Here is a 23,783-nt window from a genome sequence, read left to right as displayed (position 1 = left end):
TTCATTACCTTAAAAGACTTTTTAGCAGGCCCAAGAAAAATCAAAATTTCCTAAACAAACGGAACTGTCATTGAATTACTGGTGTCTAACAAGAACTATTTGAAATCCTGCTGCTTATGAAGCATTTCGAGATACTAATAGTGCCAGAAGTAATTATTTAAAGAGGTTACTTGCTCTTATCAATCCTTCATCTTCATCACCAGGGCAGAAACAGTTTATCTTGTCAGCAATACCAAAGGAGAGAGGACTTTTTACTCCAGGTGACGATATAAATATGAAATAAAATATATTTGAATAAACAGAGTAAGTCAAATAAGCCATATAGGTTTTAAAATTGTATTGATACTGAATCAATATTACCCGATTCTCAGGTTTCACTTCCTTAAGACACTGTGATAATTTTACCTTTCTAAGAGGATTTTTTTTCCTCTATTACTTCTCAGTTGTATAATCTCTGACATATTAATTATATGTGTGTTAAATTATGTTATAATTTCTAAGCTGTTCCATATAAGTACATTCTTCCTAGATGTATTGCAATGTTCTATGTCCATTTCAAGCATTTTGCATCTTTGAAAAGCACTATTAATACACTATTTCTAGTGTTACATAATAAATATTATGAAATCAAGTAATTATCATGAAGTTTCTTAAATGAAAATACAAAAGTATCATTTACTACTTTAATGTCTTTAAAACAACTTATTGAAAAGTATGTTGGTTTTTCTTATTCCATATGTGATGATTATACAAGCAAGTCTAAACAGCTTAGAGAATGTGTAAACATACCTATTTTTACAGCAAAATATTATTTTAAAATTAACTATCTGAAATTTCACTCATAGGCATGAACTTTTGATATGGCTTGTTTCAATTAGCAAATATTCTCTCCAAAAGCCCTCCTAGTACAATAGGAGTGCATTTCCCTCCTGGATTGATATTAGGCTTAACCATGTGATGTTTAGAATATGACATGAAAACGCTTGAAATTTGCTTTCATTCTTGAGTTGTTCTCTTGTGCTTCTGCCATCACCATGGCGTAGCTTCCTGTCTGTAGTTGCTGCCCCTTCAATCTGGTTTCAAGTGTTGTTGGACCCATAACATGGAGTTAACATTGCTGCTTGAAGCAGAGCTCTCTATTCAGGTGCCACATGGGTCAGCCACTTCCAGTTGAGCGTAAGAATTATTACCATATTTTACTGAGTTTTGGAGTGTTTATTATGTATATTTATTGTGACATTAGCAGCTGATGTATCTCACTTCACTGCTTTATATTTTTTTCTCCTTGGCCATTTTCACTGATTCTCATATATTTTGCTATTTTATCTTGTTTATCATTGGTTTTCCTTGCCAATGTAACGGCATTGTATGGTTCATAAGAATGTAAGGTCCATAAAGTCAAGTGTTTTTGTTTGCTTTATTATAATTCTACATACTGAACACCTGAAAAAGTGCTTGGTGTGTAGTACACGCCTGATAAATATTGTTGAATGAAAAAATTGTAATTAAGATCCTAACTTTATTATGCTTAAATTCATAAAATAATAAGTTTATCCATCTCTTCCTCTTTACACATCAGGACACTGAAGCATGGATAATTTAAATGACTTGACCAATGTCCTAGGATTTAGATTCAACAGATTCATTAAAATCTAAGAATAGCTCATGCTACTATGACATGTAAATATTATTTTAGTAAAGCCCAACATATTAAAAAAAAACAAAACCCTGCTATCTAATTTACATCATCACAAACTCTGAGCTGGCTTAAGTCCATGGATAGGTATCAACAATCTATGGACAATATTAAGAAAAGCTGTCCTTGCCTTTGCTTCACTGAAATTAGATAACAAAATTCAGAGGATTTAAGGATTTATGGCCACAGAGTTCTGGCTGATTGGATTCAACTTGTTGAACTGGTCTTTTTTAAGAATTAAGTGCCTTAACTTTTGATGGTCATGCTATTCTGCACTAAAGTGACAGATAATAAATCCAACAAGGTAAACCTGCTGGCACCACATCCTAAGGAGGAGGAGGAAGATGGGAGAGTACTGTTATGGACTGAATGTGTGCCCACAAAAGTCATATGTTGCAATGTGATGGTATTAGGAAGTGTAGCTTTGGAGAGGTGATTGGGATTAGATGAGGTCATGGGGCAGAGCTCCCAATGATAGTGCCCTTAGGAGTTAGGAGAGAGCTTTTTCCTCTGCCCTACCTACTCCTCATCATATGAGGACAGAACAAGAAGACAGCAGTCTGTAACTGGAAAAAGTCCTCACCAGAACCCAAACATGCTGGCTCCCTGATCTCAGATTTCCAGGCTCCAGAACTGTGGGAAGTTAATTTCTGCTTTTTATAAGTCATCTAGTCTATGGTAGTTTATTATAGCAGCCCAAACAGACTAAGATAGACTGTAAGCAGTCTGCCATAAGGTCTTAGCATATTTTTCAGGATTTTCAAGAAGACAAAACTCACTGATGTCAGTAAAGGCTTGATATGATGTAATCTCAATGTGCAGCCTCACCCTGTGAAGTTCTGCACTACTTCCATCTGTGAGGTGGTCTTCTCTGTCAATATAGAAAACTCGTTCCTATGAATGAATTTTCATATCTCCTCAAAACTGATATGTTGATCCCTACTTCTCAATGGGATGGTATTTGGAGGTGGGGCCTTTGGAAGTAATTAATTTTAGATGAAGTCATGAGAGTAGAATCACCATCATGGGATTAATACCCTTAAAGAAAGAGGAAGAGAGAGGAGGTGTCTCTGTTTCTAGGCGAATGTACCAAGGAAAGGCTGTGTAAAGACATACCAGCAAGAAAGCATTCACCAGGGACCTGACCATTCTGGCATCCTGATTTGGACTTCCAGCCTCCAGAACCATGAGAAATAAATGGTTCTTTTAAAGCCTCCCAGTCTAAGATATTTCGTTACAGCTGCCCAAGTGAGGACATTCACTGTACTAGCAAGAACTGGGATCACTGGGACAAGGTTTTCACTCTAGAGGAAGGACAAAAAGCTGTGGCAAATTGGAGGTAGAGTTTGATATTTCTGGACAATTAAGTTAAGCAGGTGCCAAGAGGAGTGATAAATTCAATAGTTACACACAATGACTATTTCATTTGTTTGATATTTGTTCATTTCTAAGATTTATCCTTTCAAGGGATAAATATTTACTAAATTCCTTAACAACTTTTCATCATCATAATCTCTGAAGTACATTTGCACAAGTTTTAATCTGAATCAAATTATATATATCAGAGACAGAAAAAAATGTGATAAAACTAGAGTAAGTTATAGTATCTGTACACATGAAGAATGTGATATTTCAAATTTTCCCAGATGGTCAATGTAAACACTGGGTTAAAAAAATACCGCTGAGCAGGAAAAAGATTTTTCACCACTCTCTTTTAATGATCTGGTCTTCTTATCTTCTGGATTTAGACAAAAACTTCATATTTCTTTCAGATGTTGTCCTTGAAATTATCATGCTGAGTGTAAAGTATAAATAATTGCTGGCATTGGAACCAATTTACTTCCACAAATGAGCCATCTTATTTAAAGCTTGAAAAATTTAAATGTATTGTGGTGAGTGTATAGGGTAGGTTCATAAGACAAGATTTTAATAACAGATATAAAACATTTGTCTGTTATGAACAAGGAGTTTTTCTAATTTCTAAGTGTTATTGAGATACTCTCTTTAAATTTTAAAATCATGGTCAGAGTATGCTACTGGAATTAGTTATTTTAAGAGACTGCCAAACTTGAGGAAATAAGTGTGTGATAAAACAAAGTTTTGTTAATTATATGGAATACATGTAAGTATAGAAGAACATGAGTATGTGTTATAAGATTAATTAATATCTCTATATCCTTAAGAGGTTTCTGATATTGCTAATGACTTTTATACAGGAGAACATGCATTTAAATATTGCTATTACCTCTAACAAGAAATAAAAGCCGGTGAAGAGAGCTCAATGAGAAAAAAATGTAAATGAAAAATTCAATATTTCTTAACAGGCATTGTTACCATGTAACTGTTAAATTAAATTTATCACATAAAATAATTAAGTCTAATTAATAGGTAATAAGTAACAAGTACATAGTCACAAAACTAAATGATATTCTAATTGTAATCAAACATACTATATAATCGGTGCTTATTGCATTAAACTACATATCACATGCTTGTTATCTCCTTTGTTTTATAAATTGGAACTTTAGTTCAACTAGTGCTTCTTAGAAAGGGTAACACCTTTGGAATGTTGAAAAGGAACTGGCAGGATGCCAAGGAGTCTGCTTAAACTGAAACACAAATGAGGTTTTGAACAACAGCAAAAAAAGGTATAATCTCCTAAACACCTTAAGTTTAGTGTTACTATAATGAATGTGGTTGGTATCAAATTATAAACAGCTCAATTCTTTGCCAGTCGTTCTTAGCAATATTACACTGTAGTTTTTTGAATCACATAGCAAATACTATTCTGGTAAATTGTTTGTGACATATAATTTCTTTGTAATCTCATAATTTCTATACTGTTTTGAATCAAAGATGGAGAATAAAAATGTTCTTACCATTTCTAACATATAAATATTTATTTACACCAATGACTTTTCATGGCATTACATTCCATTGCATTAAATTTTCATTACTACCATAAATTTGTCACTAAATAAAATACCCTATTTCATACCAACACAAGCTTTAATTATCAACAAATAAGCTTATTTGATAAATTAAGTAATTATCATGGTTGTTACGTTGCACTATCCAACCAAAATTTCTACTAATGTTCATATGAGAAGAAAATTAGAGTTTTTGCAAATGGTATTGCAGGTATAAAAAGTGTTCTAACTTTCATAATACAATGACACTAACAAGAAAGTTACTTATAAGTGAAAGAGAACAGGCTAAATTTTAAATTATAACCATGGTTACACATTCCAAATGATTATTGAATTCCATATTCTAAAATAATAATAACTATAGACAAATGATAACATAATGGCATTTACTCTGCTCTTATTGCATGAATACAATCTGAATTTTAGCAATTAATGATAAGATGAATAATTATTTTATTTTCTACTTAAGTATAAGCTTATCTTTTACTAGAACATTTATATAATAGCCATAAATAATTTTGCCATAATATTCATCCACTTTAAATGATTCAGTTTTAATAAATTGTAGTAAATATCTAGAAGGTAATAATCTCCTATACCTACAATTGAATAGAGGTTGGGCACATATATGGGCAAATTTATATCTTGCTAAAGCTAAACTTTATTCTTAAATGCAGCATAAAGTTTGAAAAGTGAGCTGGGCTCCCAGCATTGTGGAATTCATGAGTAAATTTGATTGTGAAAAATAGAGCATTTTGAGTAAGGCATATGAAGAAATATTGTAAGAATCTGGGTTAATCAAAGAGTAAGCTGGACTTTCAGAGATTTTCAAGTAATTTGTAATAGATATTTTAGATTCATCATGGGGAGAAAACAAGAGGCTATAGCTTAAATATAGGATTCATGTATAGGTTAAATTCACAAGAGAAACTCCTTTCATTTAGAGATTGGAAAAAAAAGGGAAATATGTCAATAGAATGCATGATTAAAGTTTGATAGTGTGTTTATTAATCTTAAAATATAAAACATTTTCCTTTGCTTTACATGAAATTCAGCATATATCAGGAGAATTACTCTGTTTGTAGGTAAAGGATACTATTAATCTGAACATCTCACTCTAAACCTCAGCTAAAGCCATCCTATCTCTCAATTTATTTATTTATTTGGCCACACTGAATAGCTTTCAGGATCTCAGTTCCCCTACCAGGGATTGAACCCAGGCCATGGCGAATCCTAACTACTAGACCACCACCAGGTAAATGCCCTATGTCTCAATTTAAAATTTGAAATGATTCACATGTGTAGAACTTACTATACTTTCCAGGTAGATTAAGAAAAATGTCAAATTCAATAAACTGACTACACAGAAGATTGATACACAGAAGGAGAAAAAAGAAGCTCAACTTCTTTATAGGACTTTGCAATTTAACAATCTTTTGAGCAGGGTAATGGTTTATTTAAGGATATATGATCATGAAAACTAAAAATAAAATTTGAAAAAAGCAATGAAGGGAAGAACTAAATTAAAAACTGCTGAAAACCGAAACTAAGACATTCATTCTCTTGGTACCAAGAACTAGGGAAACGAAAAATTTTTATGACAAAGTCTTTTTAAAAACAGAATATATAAATAAATTTCTGTTTCCATAATGGCAGAGCAAGCCCGTGATAGCCCAGCTCCCCTCCTGATAATAATTAAATGGACTAGAAATAGCACAAATCTAACAAAACAACAACAACAACAACACTGCCCTAAGGTTTCTGTAGCATAAACAAAATCAGGGATTGTGGAGGGGAATGAAAACTAGTTTCCTTTTTTTTTTTTTAAACCCTCATTGATTTGTCTACAGGGCAGGTGCTAGATAATGAGCTTCAAAGTGATTCTGGACCTAAAACACATCCAGAAATGCAGAGGGTATGCTGGAAAGAAGCCAGTACAGGTTGAATAGTGTGGGGGTAATCCCAGACAGGAGTCAGAGAAGATGATACCATAATTCTGTGTATAAAACCACAGAAATCCCAGCCTAAACTATGAGCTTTGCATGCATAGAACAGATACAAAAAATGCATAGCAAAGGCTTAAGAAATCAACTGAAATTTGAATCACTGATTACGGAAGGCAACACAGAACTTAGGGGTGATTATCTACTTAAAAATATGCTTTTCCAGATGGTTGTCAAGACCCAGAGTCTGCACAACATAATATTTACAGTATCCAGGACACAATGCAATATTTCTCAACATTCAGTGAACCAGGAGAATATGACCAATTCTAAAGGGGAAAAAAAAATAACATGCACATCCCAAGATGACTCAGATCTCGAATCTATCAGATTTTGGAGCAGCTAATTTAACTGTGTTCCATGAGGTAAAGAAAAATCATATATAGAATGAATGAATATATAAGAAATCTCAGTAGAGAAACAAAAAATCTAAAACAGAACAAAATTAGAAACTTAGAGCTAAAAAAATTAGTATCTTAAATAAAGCAAAAACCTCACTGGATGCCTCAGTAGCAGAAAGGAGATGCTGCAGCAAAGAATCAGTTAACTTGAAAAGAAGACAAGGGAAATTATCTAATCTGAAGAACAGTGGGAAAATATGATATATAAAACTGAACAATGTCTCAGAGATCATTGAGCCAAAAGTTCTAACATGTGTGTAAGTAAAGTTCTAGAGATGAGAACGAGATTAGGATAGGACAAGTATTTGGAGACATATGGTCAAAAACTGCAAAATATATTGACAAATATAAATGTACAGATTCAAGAATTTAGTATACACCAAACAGGATAATCTCAAAGAAAACCATACCTAGACACATCCTAGTCAAAGCTATGAATAACCAAATGAAGACACTAACTTAAAGCAGCTTTAGAAAAATGACACATGGCATACAAGGGATAAACAATTCAAATTACCATGGATTTATTATCAGAAACCAAGGGGGCTAGAAGACAGTGGAACCACATCTTAAAAGAAATGACAACCCAGAATTCTTCCCAGGGGAAAAATATTCATCAGGAATGACAGAAAGGGAGAATATTTTCAGATGAAAATTTAAAAACAAATAGACTCTACCCTCAACAAATATGCTTCACAATAAATGGGGAAGAAATTTCTTCAGACTGGAGGAAAATAATATCAGAGGAAAATCTGGATCTTTAAGGGTGGAGGAAGAGCAAAAAGAAAAGGTAAAGAGATAAGTAAATAACATTTTTTTCCTCTTCAGTTCCTTAACACATCTTTAACTCTTAATTAAAACAAAAATCATCATAATTTCTGGTGACATTCTCAATTAATATGAATGTAGATGTAATACATATGATATCAATAGTAAAAAAAATCAGTGTGGAGCACTTGTAAAGGCACCTATGTGATTGCAAGTTTTCTACATTTAATGTGAAGTGTCAGATTATTAACTCTGAGAGAGCTTGAACAGCTATTTGAACATTGGATAAAATACATTGAGTCAGAGATTAGTGGAGAAAATGAATAATTCATGAGGAAGACATATATGGGAGAGAGGATAATGATCCCCCAATGATATTCACATCATAACCTCCAGAACCTCTGAGCATGTTACTTCACATGGGAAAAGAAACTTTGCAGCTGTGATTAAGTTAAGGATATTGAATTGAGGAAATCATCCTGGATTTTCCAACGTGGGCCCAATGTAATGGCAGGGAAGTCAAAGAGAGCAAAGACATGAGGAAAAGCAGAGTCAAAGCAATGTGATATGAGAAAGACTCAATCTGCCACTGGTGGCAGATGGAAGGAGACTGCAAGCCAAGGAAGGTGGACAGATTCTAGAAATGGAAAAGACAAGAAAAGGGAACCTTCTGTAGAGCCTCAACAAAGGAACACGACCTACGGACACTTGATTTTATCCCAGTGAGAATCATTTCTGACCTCTGACCTCAAGAACTTAAAATAATATATTGTGTTGTTCACAACAATTAAATTCATGGTCATTGGTTACAGCAACGATAGGAAACTAAGAGAAGATATAAACTGTAAATGCATATTGTGTCACTGGGCCTCAAAACACATGATGTAAAAATCAACAGGATTAAAGAGAGAGAAAAGTCCACAATCATGGTAGAGGATTTTAACAACCATCATGCTAATAGTGCAAAACAAATTCAGTAAAGACACAGAAGATTTAAAGAACACTAACACCCACCTTGATCTAATGCATATTTATAGAGCACAACATCTGCAGAATACATATGTTTTTCAAGTACACGTAATGTATTCACATATGCTGGGACATAAACCTCAACAAATATAAAAACAATTAAAATCATAGAGCAGCAGTCCCCAACATTTTTGGCAGCAGGGACTGGTTTCCTGGAAGACAATTTTTCCAAGGACGGTGGGTGGGGGTGGGGTTGGGTGGGGAATGGTTCAGGAGGAATGCGAGTGATGGGGAGCAATGGGAAGCAGCTCCCTTGCCCGCTGTTCACCTGTTGTGTGGCCCAGTTCCTAACAGGCCGTGGACTGGTAGTGGTCTGCAGCCTGGGGGTTGGGAACCCCTGACATAGAGGATATTTTCTAAGCACAACTGAATTCAATTAAAAATCAGTAACAGCAAAATATTTAGGAAAACACTAAATATCTGGAAGCTAAACATATCCTCATAAATAACTATTGACCAACGATGAAATCACAAAGAAAAATAGAAAATATTTTCAAGTGAAAGTTAGGAGAAACACAACATGTCACTATTTGTGGGATGCAGTTAAAGTGCTGGTTAGAGAGAAATTCCAGAAAAAACTGAATAAACCAATATGCAAGACTTTAAAAGCAAAGGAACACTGCATCTGTGATCAAAAACAACTTGTACTTTGTTAACAAGCAGTCCTTGAAAAACACAGTACCTTAAATACTGTACTTTAAATGCTATACAATGACTTATGAGGATTTAAAATAATTCAAAAAACAACTTGAATGAGAAATGAAATTCTCACTACATATGTGAAACACAGGACCATTAATATTATGAGTAAACTGATACAAATCTAAGATGCTGATCAATTACTGATAACTAATACAGCTTAGTTTACATTGTGTTTTGGGTTAAACATTGCATAAAAAAAGGTCACAATTTTTAGGATAAGCAGTAGCGAGACTATTAAATATATAGCACTGTGAATCTTCCATAACCTCCACTAGATGTCTCTAATAACTGACTTTGGCTACATTCCTTCTAAAGTTATACAGTAAAGACTGCAACATGAACTATATCTGTATTTTGATTTTCCTACAAAAATTCATGTTTTCAAAGCAGGAAAAAAAATTGTTTTAATAAACATACAAAATGAAAATAACTTACATTCAATATCAAGGTACATGCTCTTTTGATGCCCTCCAATTCTACTTGCAGCTTCACAGTCATATCTCCCTGAATCTGACAACTTCACATCTGCAATATGCAGGGATGAGCTTCCGTGCTGTCCTTTGACTTCGATACGGCCATCTGGGCTCTGTTTACATTGATTCAGGAAAAAGAAAGATTTTATGCTTATTTTGTATAAAATGATGATGAAACATATTGCATTTATTATAGACACAATAAAGGAAAATAAACTCTTACCTGTATTCATTTTTTTAATTTAAGAAAAGCAGTGTTTCTATATTTATACTTCACTGTTTTCAGGTTATCCATTTTACCTGCCCACTAGCTTATTAGGAACACTGACATGTACGTAGTAAAAACTTAAACATGCGTTTTATCAACCTTTTTTATTTAGTAAGCTTTTTGCTTTTAATAAAGCTACTACATTCTTCTAGGAAGAATTTTGTTGGCTTTCAATTGTGTTCTTTGCAAACATAGCAAAACGATGACAATGCCTATTAAATTCTGGCTAAAACCTACCAGTGAAAATGATATTCCTGCTGCACTTTAGTTTTGCATTTCACCACATAAGGAGAATGTATCAAGATGTATGACAATTAAAGACTTTAAGAGGAATGTATAGTTTTCATTTTGGAATGAATGCAACAGCATTGCTCATAAGTATAATTGGTACCATATGCGTCATAGATACACTATTAAAAACAGCATTCTCAGGAAGTCATTGGAAACAATATGGAAATGATTAATCACTTACTCCACAAATATGACTCAAAGAAAGGAATTACTTATAACCCAATAGTATATAGATTATATCTCAAATAAGAATTATTGTGTGAAATATAATTATAGAATTGTTTTCTTAAATCACTTAAATAGCTTCATAGCAAACATATTAAAACAGAGGTAGTTTATTGAATTTTACTGTGCTATCAAGAAATATAGTGAACTTTTAGCACTTTATAACTCATTGGAAACATCTGCTCCACCATTACTGAATTGATTCTTTTTAATATTCGAGGTTTCAGTGTTCAATAGAATATTGTATGTCATACATTTAATTGAAATATGTATGTTATTATAAACAGTATAATGGTTATTAAATTTTCTATATGACAGATTCAAGTAAATTTCAATACATGTGTGTACCTTGCATTATTAAAACTTGATGTTTAATTATTTTCCTTTATTAATATCAGAAGACTATCTTAAAGCTGTTTTTCAAACATGTTTTTGATTGGGGCACAATATGGTTACTTTTTTGGCTTTTTAATTTTATATAGGAGTGCAATCATTATACAATCCTATCAATCACTCATAATTTACTATCTGAAAGATGGTCTTCAAAAGCAAAGAAATAAACAAAAGCATATTAGGGATGTATTATGCAACTTAGATCAAGATTTGTAGGTCAAAAATACGTTCCCCACCTCCCAAGAAATAGTAAGGTGAGGTTTTCAAACAGAAGGGCATTCTCTTCTGCCAGTTTTTAGGATGTTCAAATGCCAAACCCATTTACTTAATTGAAAGAAAAGAAAAGAAAGTGCAAGAATTCACAGAAGTTAAAAATCAGATTGAATAAACCCAAAAGCAAAATGGCCAATTGTTATATAAGATAACGAACTGCTGTTTCATAACTTTACAGGTGTTCTTTCATCTTTACCTTACTGCACCTCTGTTTATCATTCAGTCCTGTTTAACTATCCTTCCTTTCTTGTGTGCTGACTTCCCTTGGCTTTCAGGACACCCACATGATCCTAATTTTTCTCCCAGTTTTGGTTGTAGCCTCCTTGGTTTCGGTTTTGGTTACAGCCTCCTCTCTTCCTGGGAGCCTCTGTATTCTGCCCTAGACTCCAGCGTCTTTTTGGTCAATACAATCCTCTTAGGCACTCTTGTCCTTGCCCACATCGACACTGATAATCTTGAAGTCACTCTTTCTCTACCCAGGATCCTTCTTTCCCTGGAGCTTCAGAACTAGATATATCACATGCCTGGAAAGTTCATTTGATATGTATCTCAAACCAGCATGTGCAGATGAAAGCATCTTACTTTACACAGCATCACCTGCACTCTTCCAGTTGTTTTTCTTCCCCATGCCCCATGCTATACCATGTCCTCAGTCTTGGATCAGTTGCTGAAACTTTATTCATTGATTAATATTCTAAATAATGATAAATGTCAGTTTACCATCTTGCTCAACATTATCATTTCCAGTTTTCAGCAACTGTGTTTCCATAGGCCTATCTGCTCTCTGCCTCTCCATTTACACTTTTAGTTGTGCTGCTGAGTTGGAAGGATATTGACAGGCGTCTCTGGATTTCAGAGAGAACAATCACACTCAGGCTGAATGTGACCGAAAAAGACTCCCTGACTCTGCAAAAGCCTTCAACATTATGTTATTTCCTATGTTTCTCTTAGCAAAAAATCATTCCAGCTGCAGAAATTATTTCTTGTGTAACTAAGAATAAGGCATTTTTTTTAAAGCAAACTTTTACTTCTCATGACAACTTTATGAAGGTTTCACATCCCTGGCCCTCATGCTTTGTAATTACGAATAACATTGCATTGCCTCCCAAATAAAACCTCAATCCTTTAGCCTGATGCTTATGGACTTCCACATGGCATTACCTTTCTGTTTAAGCACACTTTACAATTTGGATACTGTTAATGTGGATACCAATTAATGTGAATTACTTATACTGTCATGAATATCCTGTGCTTTCTTTCTCTAAGCAGCTTTCACATATCTGTCTCAAATCTTTCACCCTTTATCTCTTCCACATTTACATGGCAGTAGTCTACCATCATTCTTTCAAATTCTTAGCCAAATATCAATTTATATTCAAAATAATCCCAGGTTGACTACTATATACACATATATAAAATATTCTTTGAATTCTGTGCATTTCTTGAGACACATTGCTTTTTCTAGTCACACTGGAACTTCAGATTTTATCCTGCAGGTTGATATTACACTTGTATAAATGTGAGAACATTTTTCTGGTACTTTGTGTGAAAATCACCTGGACTAGTACCTAGGACAGAATCATCACATTCTAAAATTTTTATAAAGCACATTAAATCCTAGTGAAACGTATATATAAAGGAAATGTAATCCTTCAGCTATTCTTTACTATGGATTAAAAACTTGGCATTTAATATCTTTATTGGAATGTGACAAGATACTTTAATAATGATGCAAAGCAAATTGTTCCTTCTTTCATTAGGAAGAATATTGTTCTTTACCCACCTTAAAAATAAATAGGTCCTTTTGTTATTATGATGTGGTTTTTGACTTGTGGAAAACTATCCATGCATGTAAAGTTAGCATGCTATTAGTAAAACTGGTGGTATTTAATAGTTATTATTGATATACCTGAAATTAATAGAAATTTCGGAAGAACATAATTTCTCTGGTAGGTGTATGATTCCCCTAGAAATTGTAAGTCACTTTCAGAGTTGGCACTGGCTCTGTAATAATGCACAATTGCATCTGACTAGAAGAACAAAGTCATTTCTTCTCATTTCTGACATTCCAAAGGACATCTTTCTCCTTGTGCTACAAAAAGGCATTGCATATTTCTGAAAGAAAATTCATTTATATCTTGGCTTTGATTCACCACCTACTGAAGATTCATTTAAGACATCTGATATGTGATTGAGACAGGTTAATGGGTGTATTAGCTGTCCATCTAGTATTTTCAGTTTCTATCACTGCATTAAGATGATTAGAAAGTGTCTGACTGAACATCATTATTCCAATCCTTCACAGAAAGACACTCTCTGAAATTTGACTTCATATTATACTTTTTGCAGTTCTGGAAGGTCAGCTTAAGAACTTCTTGTTTTAAAAGTATTTCAATATTTTTATAAAATGATTCTCTATAGAATTTATTGTGCTTGCAATAATCACTTAATCAAATATCTATGTGATAACTAGCATCTTAACTACCATCTTCAGTTTAGCTCAAACATAAATATTTTGTGGCAAATTTTAATTGTTGGACATTTGAATTGATATAATGTATCATGTTTATTTTTTGGCTTTACCTGACTAGACATTTATTGCCAAATTTAGGATGCAATTGTAGTGCACAGCACACCTGAGGTGGCCAGTATTCCCTATATTTCTTCTTCCCCACACTCATGTCTTTGAACCTTTTTAGAGTCATTGACCCTTTGACCTTTTGAGAAAATTGTGAATTATATCACTTAGTTGCTCAACATTTTTTTTTTTTTTGTATGTGTGCAATTGTTCTACAATAAGCATCCAGGCACTGGGGATACAAGCTGAGCTAAATTGAATAATTTCCACTCTTTATGGAATTTTTAACAGAGAAGACAGTTATTACTTTTAAGATATAATAAAGATAAACTCAAAAATACCATGCAGGAATACCACAGTTTCATTTCGGGGGTGTTGATGGAGGAGTGGGTTAGAGTCAGAGGTATGTTCCTTGTTAAACCGTAGTGTGGACTGGGATTTGGAAATGGTGAAAGGGGCAGTGTTGTAGAGAGAATTCTGGGCATGTGCCATCGGGAGGCTTCTGAAAGAACTCAGAGAAGCCAGCAGGTGCAGAGAAAGGACTGAGAGCATGTGGGATCTCCTGACATTGGGCAGGCTGATAGAGAACACATGCAGAACCTAAGACACATGTAGACACAAAACTAATTTGCACCATTTGATTATATGTTATTTTTTTCTCATTGTATGCTATGCAGTTTTTTTTGTGGGGGGCAATTTTTTTCATTACGTATTCTGTTTTCATTATTTGTAATGGCATTAAATCTCTACTGAATGTAAATTAAACTTAGCTCCAAATAAATATAGGTAGCAAGGCATAACTGTTAAATGTATAAAAAAGAAAGCAGACTCTTTCCAAAGGTTATTGGCATTAATTTACCCAAATTGAGTTCTCAAAATCATGTTAAAATTTCATTAAATTCACTAATTTCAGAAAAGAAATTGAAGCAGAAATATTGTTTTGCTCTTATAAGATTCCTATATTTACTCTTCATATTGATGTCTCTTTCCTCTGGGCTTGATCCCACCTTTCTAATTGTATTCCTATTTTGATGTCATGAAATAAACTTTTGTACAACTGCCATTCCTTCTAGCAGCGTAAGCTGATGAAATAAAGAGAAAACAAAATTTCTTAACTTATGTAGTTTCTTCACTGGTTCTAGGGCCCTTTTCTTCTCTTTGCATATATGGTCAGTAATTTATTCAACAAATAGGAATTGACTATAACAATGAATGACACTAACACATATAATAAGTGATAGTTAGATACTATCCCAAATAGTTTACATTTATTAGTTCATACTACTGCCGTGATTCTCACTACATTGCTATGAGATTGGGACTAATACGATCCCCATTTTAAAGATGAGCAAACTGAGGCACGGAAGTATTACATAACTCGCCCAGGCCCCACACAGCTTATAAGTGATAACTGTGGGATGGCCAGGCTGTCTGGCCCTGGAGTTCATATTCTGAATTACTTTTGCCATACGGCTCACTACCTGGGTCATAACTATGGGGCTGAACTACATACTGTGCCATAGCTATGTGACTGGCACTATGCTGGTTTCTGAGGTGAGAAAGATGGTTAAGAAAGGCAACGACTTTAATCTCATAGGTTAAAAGGCTTAGAGAGAAATCATAAATTTCATCTGTTGCTCAACATCATTAGCCATCATGAATATTTATATCAAAACCACAATACCACTGCATGCCTTCAGGTAATGACAAACGTTGGCTAGGACGTGGAGAAAATGGAACCCTTGTGCACATGTGATAGGAATGTAAAATGGTGCAGGTGCTTTGGCTAAAATGTCTGACAGTTACTCAAATGTTAAACACAGAATTACTGTATGACTCAGCAATTATACTCCCAAGAGAATTAAAGATCTATGTCCACACAAAAACATGTACATAAATGTCCATAAGAACATTATTAATAAATCCCAAAAGTAAAAGCAACACAAATGTCCATCTACTAATACATGGGTAAATAAAATGTACTATGTCAATATAATGGAATCACATTTGACAATAAAAGATATGAAGTACTTACACAAGCTACAGCATAGATGAACCTTGAAAACAGTTATAAGTGAAAAAAAGAGAGTAACAAAGTACACACATTGAATGCTTCCATTTATATGGAATTTCCAAAACAAACAAATCTATAGATACAAAAAGTATAAAAGTGGTTGCCTAAGAGGGCTAACTATCAAGAAGGGTGGGATTTCTTTTTGAGGTGATGAAAATTTCCCCAAATTTATTGTGTTGATGATAGCACAATTCTGTGAAGATACTAAAAGACAATTTATTTAATTTTACCCATCTGTGGGTAAATTGCATGCTATGTGAATTACGTGTTAAAAATTAAAGCCACAAGAAGGAATACAAGTGTTCTATGAAGAACTGGAAAGGATAGGAAAGGTTTCAGGCTGAGGAGAAGGGAGAATGCATTTGTTATTCGAAAGCATCATTCATGCTGCAGGGTAAAGAATAAATCTGAAAGGGGGAAGAGAAAACACCTAGAAACAAACTGCAATGATAATGTGTTAGGAAAAGGTAGGCGTAGATAAGATGGAGAGAAGTGAGTGGATTCTAAAAATATACTGAGGAAGAATCAACAGTGGCTTAGTGTATGTTTAGATGGGAGTTGGTGATGAAAGAAAGGAAGAAAAGGATATTTTCAGGTTTGTCACAGATCCCTGGATGGGAAATCTGATCTATCATTAGTAGATTGTTGTATGTATATAAAATTATACATATATATGCATATATTCACACTTGGCCATAACAAATTATATTTTAATAACCAGCATACATTGTATTCCATATTATATACTCAGTACTTCACTATTTGAAATTGAATAAACTTTCCAGAGATTTTAACTTAAAAAAAAATTAGAAAAGCTGAATTTCAACTGATACACATCAAAATGCTGGTTTTCAGAATGTGACCTGAATATTTTATATTAGTGCCTGCATGTGCTGCCTTTTCCGCATAATAGTAGCTAAGACCAGAGACTGCAGCACCAAATGGGAAAGTTTACTTCCTGTTTGTGCTTTACGACCTGGAGTTAACTATTTATCTGTACCTCAGTTTCCCTCTCTGTATAATGGGTTTAAAAGTACAGCCTTTACAGTATTGTGAGGGAGATTAATGATTTGAATATTTGAAAAGAGCTCAGCACCTGTTAAGTACTTCATAATTACATTCGCACAAAACATCTGATATCCAGATCTAAAAGATAAATATGTGAGTTTACATAATATTCATTTCATTGTGAACTCCAAAGTCATTCTAACTCAAAGGGAAATAACAGCTCTCCTATCTTCTTATTTAACAGTGCATTACTGTTGCTAGACTTTTCTCATGATCCCATGAACCACATGCCAATTATTTATAATGTTTTATCAATTTAAGTATGTGAGATATTCAGTAAAAAACAAAATTAAAATTAGGATGAAAAACTACTATATGACAGCAAAATTACTAAATAAATGTTGTGATAAAACATTTCATATATAAATGATTAAATTGCCAAATAATGAGATTTATATTTTATTTCATCCATGATACTAATAAAATCCTACATACTGAATTTATCTATAATTGCCACTATATTTGTGGATGGCTTGGACGTATCCTTGACCCTACCTTTCATCAGAAGGACCATTCCTGAGCCAATGCCATGACTTTGGTGCCAAAGACCCTATCTTTTAAGCCCTATACAGATATAATTTCTATGTTACTATACAATGATTTTAAATTTGTGGATTCTAATGATTATGTATCACATTCCCAAAATTTATATAGTAGTTAAAACTGTATTAAGCATCCCAAGCCCGTGTCTATATCACTATTATTTGTTCTGGTCATTCATTGTGGTTGGAGTCCTAAGCAAATAAATTAGAATGAGAGGAACATGCTTGTAGTATGGCGGATCAAAATTTTGGCAATTCTGCTGGTGACTCTGAATGACAAAATACCTGCTTTTCTGTTGCATGAGTATACGTGCAATTTTAATCAAATACAAATAGAACAGAACAAAATATTTGATCTCAGCTTGTTCAGAAAATTCAGGATATGGGAATTCAAGCCATAAGTATGGGGTAGTGTAGAAAGTCAGTAGGAAAATCCCATGGTTTCAAGAAATCAATCCATTTAAAATTTCATTGCTTTCTCCAAGGTTAAGAAACCGTGAAAAATAGGATGATCACTATTGTCTTTGAGTTTTCAATTTTCTTCTATATCCTTCATAATGGAAAATAAGCAAGGTAAGAACAACTGCTTATTAAAAAATCAATAAGGAATAAAGAAGTCAAGAAGATACTGAAACTTAAAAGTTACACCCTATCTTGTGCTAAAATTTAGTTTCAAGCACACAACAATGAGAAGATAGAAAGGATATCTGAAAGAATGAGGCACATTATACACTGAAATCCTTCCTATTCAACATTTATTATAAGATGGTCAGATGTGATGTGATGATTTATGCTCATAATTGAACTTACCTTGTGAATATTGATATCACACTGTTACACCATAGTGCTCTGGAAGTAATGTAATGACTAAAAATATGGACTCCATTGTTTTAAGGCTTTGAATAAGGCATAGGTTCGGTTCAATATTTTTTTAATCCAGACTTTAAAATGTTTTTCTCTATAACATAAACATAGCCTATTGGAAAACAGATGAAATGCAATACTAAAACTGTTAGAATTCGGATGGCATAATATTGATAATGATTGAAGCTGTCATAGAATGAGGGGTTTCATTATGCCAGTCTCTAGTCTTTGTTTAAAATTTACATCACACATTTTATCATGGGAATTTTTAAACAGCATAACCAAGACAGGATGTGTACCTTGATCCCATTTTCTGAATTGTTAGAACATATAGAGCAGATCAGAACCCAAATTAAAATCTAGAGGATGCTGCTGCAGCCTACTTATAAACCCACAGGTTTTTAAAAAATTTCTTATTTATTTGTTTCATTTTAGTTTTTTTTCATTTTTATTGGAGTATAGTTGATTTACAATATTGTTAGTTTCAAGTGTACAGCAAAGTGAATCAGTTATACATATACATATATCTACTCTTTTTTAAGATTCTTTTTCCATATAGATTATTGCAGAGTACTGAGTAGAGTTCCCTGGGCTACACAGTAGGTTCTTATTAGTTATCTATTTTATAAATAGTAGTGTGTATATGACAATGCAAACCCATCAGTTTTTGTATTGAAAACCACTGAGGTTTGGTGTCATCATTTTGCAGAGTTATCACAATGCAATTTGGCTAATACACAGTATATAACTTTTGTTGCTTTTCCCTTGGTCTGGTTAGAACTACTTATGATTGTGTAGGCTCAGTGCTAGATGCATAATAAATATTATTATAATCAGTGATTTAGTTAATAACCAGTGTCTAAGCAGCATGGCAATCTTGTCCAAATTATAGACAAATGAAAGAGTTTTGAAAAGCAAAAATTACAATATCCAACAGGAAGTAGTACAATAATGTTATGTGAAACAATTAAAAAATCCCTAACACATAGTATATATTCAATAAATGCTAACAATAGTCATTATTCTTTTCCTATAGTACATCTTTATACAAATTTCCACAACATGCTTTATAAGGGAAAACTACAGTGTGAAGAAATACAAAATATTTTGGGAACATTCTTTTTTTGCTCTATCTAATGAGAAACATGAAGGCCCTGTTCTGAGCTTTCTTTGGCCAACACTCACTCAAAGCATGAAAGATACCGGACTGCTCTAAGTATATATATGTCTTTTTCCTGTCTATTTTTCATTTGGATAAACTGCATTTTTCTCTCTTTGATTTCACTAGACTTTTCTTCTGCAGTATCTAATCTGCTGCTAATCCAATCCAATATCTTTTTTTACTTGACATTTTTTAATCTCTAGCATTTCAGTTTAGTCTTTTATATTGTCATGTTTCTCTGTATCATGCTCATGCTTTTCTTCTACCTTGTAGTACATATGCAGTATGTGTAAGAAATAAAGCAAAAACCAAACAAAAATATGTGACTGTTCCTATCTACTAATATTGTTACCTGTGTCAGTGGATCTGTTTCTATTGATTGATTTGGTTTTTCTCCTATTATGGGTTATATTTTCATGTACCTTGTACACCTCATAATTTTCTATTGCATACCAAACATTGTGAATTATATATGTTGAGTTTTATATATATTATATTTATATAAATATATTTTTATATACATACTTTGAGTATACTTTATATATATAAAACTATGAGTTATATATATATATATGCACTTTGAGTTATATATATAATATATTTAAATAATATAAATATATATATATTTAAATATGTTTGGTCTTTTCTCTGAGATAGTGTTAAGTTACTTGAAAATAATTTTTTTCTTTTGAGGCTTTTAAACTTTGTTAGGGGAGCTGGGATTAGTTTAGGACTAATTTGACCACACTACTAAAGCAACATTCTTCAGTATTCCAGTGGCTCTTTCTGTGGCCTTGGATAGTTTTCTCACACACATACACTTATCAGTACTCAGCTGAAGACTCTTGGGGAAAGCGCCGAAGATCTCTGGAGCTCTTTCTGTGTGAATTTCTTCTCCACAGAGCTCTCTCCTCTCTGGTACCCCATCCTGTGATTTCTAGTACTCACAGTCATTTAAACTCAGAACTCTGGCTCCTCAACTAAGAGAAAAGTGTCAGACTCTTTATCCTTGTGCTGTAGCCTGGAAACTCTATACAGTACACTTCAGCAATCGCAGGGCTCACATCATTTGTTTCTCATCTCTCATGGATCAATATGCTATCCATCATGACATAAATTTTGTCTGTTGTCACTGTTTAAAGTCAGAGTATAAATCAAGCCCTTCTTTATTCAATATGCCTGGCAATATAAGTTCTAACAGGTATTTTAAATTGTCACTAGTCCCACACTTAATATCAGAAAGTGCAATGCATTTACCATCTAGTGACCACCTTTTGTCACATATATGAGAATTCTTATGGAATACAACCCATCCCTATTAACAGAATCATTTTTATCAGGCTAATATCACAAAGTAGAATAGTGTCTGGCAATGTATATTTTTCCTTCTTTTGGAAACTCACATCATTTCAAACACATATTAAAATATATACATCATTGGACATATAATAAATGTTATAAAATAATGTGTATAATTACTGTCATATGTACTGGCAATGTTATAGCAAATATATGCTCCTTTTTTAACACACAGCTATGCTGAGTGATATATATTTTACTTCAGTGCCTCATAACTACACTTTACGTGGGAGGTTCAAGAAGATAAAAAAATATTTCTTATCTCTGTGTTTTGAATTCTTCTCAGGCTGTCTTACTGTCTGACAATTATGCAATTAACATAATTATTTTAAATAAAAAGCACTTTAATTATTGGAAATGTCTTATATAATACATGCACATAAACACCAAAAACTACTAACCATACACAAAAATACCAAAAATACAGTTTCATCAAATCATTTTACTACATAGACATAGAAACAAGTTACTTCTAAAAGATGGCTAAAAATTAAAACTGTGTATAACATACATGAACTCCAGTGAGCTGCTTTTGTTTGGTTTTGGTTTTGGATTTTGTTTGTTAGTTTATTTTGTGATAAAGCATCTATTCATAAAGAAAATACAAGTTAAAACAAAGACTGCATATAGAAACTAAACCTTTTATAATTGTTAGAAGTCTTCAATTAAAAGAAAATGTAGGGCTTCCTAGGTGGTGCAGTGGTTAAGAATCTGCCTGCCAATGCAGGGGACACAGGTTCAACCCCTGCTCCGGGAAGATCCCACATGCTGTGGAGCAACTAAGCCTGTGTGCCACAACTATTGAGCCTGTGCTTTAGAGCCCCGTGAGCTACAACTACTGAGCCCATGTGCTGCAACTACTGAAGCCCATGTGCCTAGAGCTCCACAACAAGAGAAGCTATGGCAATGAGGAGCCCACACACCACAATGAAGAGTAGCCTCCACTCACCGCAACTAAAGAAAGCCCACACACAGCAAAAAAGACCCAACATAGCCAATAAAATAAATAAATAAATAAATATTAAAAAAAAGAGAGAATGTACTCTCCAGAAAGGATCTAAGTTATCAAGATAATAAGATAGTGCATATGAGAAAGAGAATTCGAAATATGGAATAAATGAATAGATGCTACTACCCCTAAACTATAGAAAGGGAAAGACACAGTGTGAACTTTGTCAAAAACATTAAAAGAGAATGTAAAGCCTATATTTCCATACTATATTCTTTTACAAGAAAAGAAAATTTTGATTCAGACAGGTATGTGATGAATCTTCACATTGATATATATTGATCATTAGATGATAAAAAATTATGAACATTATCATTAAAGGGGCGTATGGTGGAAACAGACAACCAAGAAGCAGAGATGGTCTGGGAAATTATACTACCGTTGGTACAAGAAACAAAAATGATGAGAGGCAGCCCTCAACAAGTTTTGAATTATGCCCTGGGATACACAGGTATGGGATGTGTAAGTAATTATACTACAGGGCATATTGTTGTAAATTTTATGAGACGGTATTAGAACAGTACTGCATAGTGCAATGTGCCATCTCAAGGTGCTGATCAAACACCCAGCCAGGCATATTTTCTGTAATATAGGAAGAGGAGATCCAACATCTCTCTATGGTACACACAGGAAAAGTATGCAGTTCTATTGCTTGCTAACCTCCCGCTTCTATAAAATTTGTCTATGGGAACTCCTTAATTATCACCTTTTCTATCATTTGGCCCCAGAGTATATTTTAATTTATGAATAAACAAATTATTAATTTACTAAGCAATCAGAGGATTATATCAATTTATTCAAAGTGTTTATCACTGCACATGCTACTATTTCTTTAGCATTATGTTTTTTCTTTTTGATTTTTGTCCCAATAGCTTCACAGCTTCTATGACTCAGCTAGATGCTGTGAGCTTCAAAACTGAATGTAAATATCCATATAGTAAATCAACTCTAGTGTTCTGTACAGAGTTTAAATTCTTATATGGCTTGAGATTTTATAATTAAAAGAATAGTGGCCTATAATTTATACTTAGTTTACCTAAAGAACTCAACAATTAACCTAAACATACACATAGTTAAAAATCAATAGTGTTATCATATAGTCTTTAGTTTGGTAGTCAAGGACTCTCTCAGCAAACTCAAAAGTATTGGAAACTGCAATTAGTAGCAAAGATTTGTGATAGTTTTCACTATACTTATGACTCACAAAGTACATTCAAAATTGTAGATAGATAATGTAGACACACTACTGGAAATTTTCCAGCACCTAAGGACTGATGGAGGAAATGTGAAATCTTATTTGGTTGAAATTAATTAATCTTAATAGTAGGATTTGAAGAAAAAAATAAAGGTAGTAGAGATTTGAAGAGTGGCCTATCATGTAGAGCAGTAAAGTTATAAAAGGGATTTCCAAATGATGCCAGAAGCTATTGGAGGCCTCTGAGCAAAAGAGTGATATTATCTGGCTTACTTCAAACAGACTGATTTTGCTATTCTAACAAGAAAACAGGGGGCAAAGGTGAATGCATTAAAACTTCCTAAAAGTTATTGCAATAATCTAGACAAATAATTATGCTGGCTTGGACCACAGCAGCAACAGCTGGGTTTTGAGAAATGATCAAAATTTTAATATATTTAAAATAAGGCTAACAGGATCTATGAAAAAAAAGAATGTGGG

The 23,783-nt window shown here is 33.3% G+C and overlaps 1 protein-coding gene across 1 annotated transcript in view; it reads right to left on the bottom strand.

The window, feature by feature from the left end:
- The window catches only part of NCAM2 (neural cell adhesion molecule 2), a 551,377-nt gene that overhangs the window by 122,296 nt on the left and 405,298 nt on the right, over positions 1 to 23,783 (bottom strand). Inside the window, exon 15 of the mRNA XM_057696426.1 lies at positions 9,965 to 10,115. Within this exon, the coding sequence (XP_057552409.1) occupies positions 9,965 to 10,115 (151 nt within the window). The remainder of the gene's footprint in view (positions 1 to 9,964; positions 10,116 to 23,783) is intronic.

Source organism: Hippopotamus amphibius, chromosome 10 (assembly GCF_030028045.1).
Source record: "Hippopotamus amphibius kiboko isolate mHipAmp2 chromosome 10, mHipAmp2.hap2, whole genome shotgun sequence".
NCBI classification, from domain to species: Eukaryota; Metazoa; Chordata; class Mammalia; order Artiodactyla; family Hippopotamidae; genus Hippopotamus; species Hippopotamus amphibius.
This window is presented reverse-complemented; position numbering and strand designations above follow the sequence as displayed.